The following is a 6,084-nucleotide window of genomic DNA, read 5'->3' on the forward strand; positions in this document are numbered from 1 at the left end:
AAAAAAATTGGCCATTTTTCGCACTGTAAATCCAGCAACACTGCTGCCATCTATGGCTGACACACCAGATCTTGTACATGACTGCCTGCAAACATTGGAAGCTGTTTATTCTTCAAGGCCAAATCTGAGAGACAAACAATTGATAAAAGAGTTTCAAGCAAAGAAGGGGGAGCACGGGTGGCTGGTAGCAAGGGATGGCCGCATTATCATCCCAGCTGCCTGGGTTCATGTGGTAGTAAAGAGCACTCATCATGGTACCCACTACGGACCCAGGGCCCTGGTAAGATGGATCAGTTACTATGTAACTAGAGTGGGATTAAGAGAGGCTGCCAAGGAGGTATCAGAGACATGTGAGGTCTGCCAGAGAAATAACCCATAAGGAGGGAGAAGAAAAACTTCAGGACATCAGAGAATAGGCAATGGGCCAGGAGAAGAATAGCAGGTGGATTTTACTGAGTTGCCCCGGCAACAAGAGATAAAATATCTCCTTGTCTTTGTGGACACTTTCTCTAATTGGGTTGAGTGCTTCCCATGTCGGACTGCCCAAGCCCGGGAGGTAGTCAAGACACTCCTACGAGAAATCATACCTCGCTTCGGACTTCCAAAAGGAATAGGGTCAGACAATGGCCCACATTTCATTGCACAAATTACTCAGAAGGTTTCTGAGTTCCTGGGAATCAGCTGGCATTTACACACCCCTTGGAGACCTCAGTCCAGTGGAAAGGTGGAACGTATGAATCAGACCTTAAAAAGACACCTTGCAAAGATTTGCCAAGAAGCTCGACTCAAATGGCCAGAGGCCCTACCCTTGGCCCTGTTACGAGTAAGGGTCGCACCACATTCTAAATTGGGATTAAGCCCGTTTGAAATAATGTATGGTAAGCCTTACCCTCTGAGTCTGCCCATGGGTACTGAACAACAGTTACATGTTTTAGGAGAGGGAATGATTAGAGAATATGTATGGTCCTTGGTTTCTGTTTTGTCTTCCATCCATCAGCAGGTACGGGACGTGCTGCAGACACAGGACCAGTATCCTGCCCTGGGAAATCGATTATTACCTGGGAGTTACGTCCTTGTGAAAGATTGGAACGAGGAACCACTTCGAGCCAGATGGAAAGGCCCATATAGGGTACTTCTAACGACCCCGACGGCCGCAAAGCTCGAAGGAATCAAGACTTGGATACATTCCAGTCGCCTAAAGCCGGTGGCTGGACCAGAACAAGAAGGAATCCCTGCAGACTCCGGGACCGGAGACAGAGAACAGTGGAAGGTGGAGCCAATAAGAGACTTGAAATTCCTATTCAAAAGAAAGGAACTTTGAATAATTTGACAATCTTTGATTAAGTTTTATAAGCCTTATTATGAAATTGTTCAAGGTTTTATTGTGGGGCACCCTGATCTGTCCACTCCTACTTATAGGAGGGGAAACCCTTTTACAACAAAAATTTGACCCTCAGGAAAATGTCTGGATTTATCTGGCCCGGGAAATTTTAAATAGAACGGACTTCTGCTTAGCGGGAGGGATCAATGCTCACCTGGTTTTTACCTCATGCTTAATCGCAGTACCAACCCCTTTAAAAATTTTACAAAATTATACTATGCTGAAGAATGTAGAGAAGAAAAGTACATATCAGAATATATATAAGTGGGGGACTATTGTAAAAGAGAAGAATAGAGACATGTTTTCCGTACGGGTTCAGGCAACAGCTAATGCTTCTGAATGTTTCCTAATAGTTAATTGTACTAATAATTGCTTCAAATTGAACCAAGGTAGAAGAATCCTTTGTAACAAGACCAATCAAATATCCTATGTATACAATGTTCACCTGTCGTCTTATCTATCTTCAGACCTAAGGTGAATCAAATGATTTTACAAACGAAGAAAGCTGAGAATACTAGGTTTGTGTTGAAACAAATTGAGTGGAGCAATTATAATAAAAATAATTAAAAATGCTCCAGAGGGGGAAAATGTTAGGTTTGACCTAGAAACCACTACACATAGCCCAAGCAAAAGTCTCTGTTCTGTAACTAATGCTCAATTGCAATGATAAGGAGAAGACAGTCTTAGATAAAGGAGACTTGAAAACAAAAATAGAATTAGTGGAGTAGGGCAAAGAGCTGATTTAAATATTAAGATTCACACCCCTAGGTGGGGAGAAAGTATGCTAATGAAACATACATGTATGGAAATGAGATACATAGCTAAAACACAGGTATAGAGACATGCTCAGTAAAGAACTCCTTGCGTCACTCCCTTATAACCAATTAGCAAACAAGAATGCTTATGAAGGTCCAATACTCCTGTATAAAAGATGCTTAGAATTAAAAATCTGTGTGCTTGTTACGTGAAATTATTCCGCTTGCACCTTGTATTGCTAGCAATAAATCTTTATACTTTCACTCCTGGTATCTTTATTGGCTTTTGCATACCGGGCACGATCCCAGACTTGAGCTGGGGCTCAACATCAGCAGGACCAGATGGACTTCACCTGAGAGTGCTGATGGAGCTGGCTGAGGTCATTGCGAAACCCCTGGCAAAATTATTTCAGAAATTGTGGCACACAGGGGAGATCCCTGAGGATTGGAAGAGGGCCAACATTGTGCCCTTCTTCAAGAAGGGAAGGATGAAGGACCTGGGCAACTATAGGCCAATCAGCCCAGGGAAAACCCTGGAAAAACTCATTAAAGAATCTATGCGCAATACGTTTGTTGAGGATAAGATTCTGAACGACAGCCAGCATGGCTTCATTGTGGGTAGGTCTCGTCTTACCAATCTCATCTCCTTCTATGAACAGGTCTCTTGCCACCTGAACATGGGAGAGAAGGTCGACATTATATACCTAGACTTCCAAAAGACTTTTGATCTAGTATCCCACAATATCCTTGTGGAAAAATTGGAAGATTGTGGGCTTAACTGCTCAACAGTTCAGTGGGTGGAAAACTGGCTGCATGGTAGGACCCAGAGAGTTCTCATGAATGGAGCTGTGTCATCCTGGCGAGAAGTGGCCAGTGGTATCCCTCAGGGGTCCGTGCTTGAACCAGTGCTTTTCAACATCTTTATCAATGATTTGGATGTGCAAGTGAAGAGCTCACTGACCAAGTTTGCAGATGACACCAAGTTATGGGGTAGTGTGGCCATGCCAGAAGATAGGTTGCAGATACAGGTGGGCCTTGGACAGGATGGAGAGTTGGGCAGACCGGAACCAGATGAATTTCAACACTCAGAAGTGTAAGGGGCTCCATCTGGGGGAAAACAATCCCCAACATACTTACAGGCTCAGTGGCGACAATTTGACTTGCACCACAGCCGAAAGAGACCTAGGGGTAGTAATCAACCATCGCATGAACACGAACTGGCAGTGCGATACTGTGGCCAGCAGGGCAAACAACACACATTCATTAACTGTTGCATCTCATGCAAAACTAAGGAAGTGATACTCCCACTGTACTCCGCACTGGTGAGACTGCAGCTGGAGTACTGCGTCCAGTTCTGGGTGCTGCACTTCAACAAATATGTGGAAAAACTTGAGAGGGTCCAGAGAAGAGCCATCCGTATGATCAGGGACTTTCAAGACAAGCCATACGAGGAGAGGCTGAGGGACTTCAGCCTACAGAAGAGAAGGCTGAGAGGGGACTTGGTAGCAGCTTACCACTACACTGGGGGGGGCACATCAAGAACTCAGTGAACAGGTGCTCACCAGGGAACCCCTGGGGAAGATCAGGAGCAATGGATAACAATGGAGCAACTTCCAACTCCTGGAAGGTTACTTCAGGCTCAATTCCAGGAAAAACTCCTTCACAGTCAGGGTGTCCAGACTGTGGAATAAAATCCCTCCAGTGGTGGTGCAGTCACCTACCCTTAAAATCTTCAAAAGGAGACTGGACAGTCACCTCGCTGGGGACCCCAGTTGTCTTTTCCTGCCTAGTGCAGAGGGACTGGACCCGATGATCTACAAGGTCCCTTCCAGCCCCTAACAGTCTATGAATCAATCTATGAATCATTTATCACTCAGTTACAGTGTATAATGGAAAAGATTAATGTTAACCTTTGCACCAGTAGGTATAATTTGCTCTTCTTTAGTGATGTAATCAGTCCACATGTTCCACTGCCCACTGGCCTGCTTGTGAAAATAAAAGTCGTACACACTCCCTGTTAATTGAGAAAGACAATACAAGAAAACACTGATTAGACAGCAAATACAGTACATTACATCATTTTAGCATGTGAAGTTCTACGTGTTTCCTCTTATCATTTTTCACCCCCAGGACTGAAAGGGTTAAATGAAAACATTTTCCTGATATGCCTGTTATATGCACAGAATCCAGTGCTGAGAGATGGCGAATGCTTTTGTCAATAATAGGAAGGACCCTCCCCTCCTGTTGACTCTCATGGTCAGGAAGTTGCTAGGAGCAGCCTAACTAAGCTCATTGCGCATGGCTGTATTGTCCCACCACAAACTAGGGCACATGCTGCCCATAGTTAAAGCAGCAGGAAAGGGCTCCCCACTGTGCAGGCCCCAGGCTTGGCAGGCATAGTCTCAGCAACAGCGGAAACATCTGCTGAGCACCATATTCTGCCATACACATTTGGGAGGAGTTGGCAGGGTTGTAAAGCAATGGAAAGAGCAGCATAAACAAAGTTATGAAGCATAACCTCTTTCTGGAAAGATATTGTTTTTGGTGAGCTTCACACTTTTGGGGCGCGGGTTCTCATCATCCATTCCCATTAACAAGTTGCGATAAAAGACATCAAATTTCTTTCTGCTGTCTGCATCGATGGTCCCACCAATTGTCCAAACCAAAGCAAAAAGGAAAAGTCCCTGCAGCCATAAGATGATCTGCTGACTAGACATAGTTTCACCCTCCTCAGTATTCGACTGCCTTATTTCATCTGAAAAAGGTACATTCAAATTTGGTTAAATGCCACTAATGACTGAAAATCATAATGGAAAGCCTGCTCAATAAAAACATTCTACACCTAACCTTGAGCATAGGCTTCAGCGAAGCAATACCAATTTATACTGGGTGAAAATCTGGCCGTTTCCTAGGAGTGTAACATATTGTTTTCAATTATAAATGAATCAGTAGGAAAATATCTTGAAGGGTTCTAAATATTTTATTAGGATGCTAGCAAGCAGTAGGCTAAACATATGGGCTATACCAAGAGGACCTTATTCATGTTTGTAAAGTACTAAGATCCTGAGATGAGAGGTGCTACATAAGTATTATTACCGTTAGTGAACAAAGATCTGGGCCATGTGATCCAACCACCCCTCTTCATTCTGGAGGAAGGCCTTGGGCATTTACTTGCATCAGATGGCCCAGATTTTCTATTATTACAACAAATCAGAAAAAAAGAAATATGAAAATGAGGCATTAAATGATACTTACCAAGCAGACAGGTATAGAGTCTCATCATGCTATAGGTTAGATGAATAGAGGATGTCTGTACTAAGACTTTGCACTGAAGGTGAATAAAGTCCAAGCAAGGCTGAACTAGCCACATAAACATGTCATTGACCTGTAAGCAGAAAAGGAACTTGTTATAAAGCAGCATAGTTGTCCAAATACATATACTCACTAGGGCTGTGTGAAATGGCTATGTCTCATTTCGATTTCAGATTCGGCCGTTTCAGAGGACAGCGATTCATTTTGGTGTTTCAGATCACTGCTCCGTTTTGATTCGAACAAATCTGTTGCACAGTTTCAATGCTGTTTCGGAGATTCAGATTGACTGGGGAGAGCTGCAGGAAAGCCCCCATGGCTGCCCTACCTGTCCCCATCCTCTGCCCAGCCACAGCCTAGTCCTAGCACTTAAAAAAAAACAAAAACAAAAACAAAAAAAAGTCCTGTACTCACCAGCTGCAGGAACAGTGATTGGGGCCTCTGGGAGCTCATGGCAGAGCCCCGCCCCCATACAGCACAGGGCAGCAGGGGGCAGCAGGGATCACCTCCCTCCCCCAGCAGGCACCCATGCAGCAGCTGCCTCATAGTGTGGGTACAGCGCGGCTTGGCAGCATGCTGGGAGCTGGGGCTGCTGCAAGTGACTGCTGGAGCTGCCCCAGCTCCCAGACAACATGTGGC

At 44.6% G+C, this 6,084-nt stretch overlaps 1 protein-coding gene across 1 annotated transcript in view; it reads right to left on the reverse strand.

Annotated features, from left to right (window-relative positions):
- The window catches only part of DNAH3 (dynein axonemal heavy chain 3), a 129,549-nt gene that overhangs the window by 33,221 nt on the left and 90,244 nt on the right, over positions 1–6,084 (reverse strand). The window contains exons 41-43 of the mRNA XM_025207009.1: positions 5,392–5,521; positions 4,655–4,891; positions 4,047–4,150 (exon numbers count right to left, since the gene is read on the reverse strand). Of these exons, the coding sequence (XP_025062794.1) occupies positions 4,047–4,150; positions 4,655–4,891; positions 5,392–5,521 (471 nt within the window). The remainder of the gene's footprint in view (positions 1–4,046; positions 4,151–4,654; positions 4,892–5,391; positions 5,522–6,084) is intronic.

Source organism: Alligator sinensis, unplaced genomic scaffold, assembly GCF_000455745.1.
Source record: "Alligator sinensis unplaced genomic scaffold, ASM45574v1 scaffold330_1, whole genome shotgun sequence".
Taxonomy (NCBI): domain Eukaryota; kingdom Metazoa; phylum Chordata; order Crocodylia; family Alligatoridae; genus Alligator; species Alligator sinensis.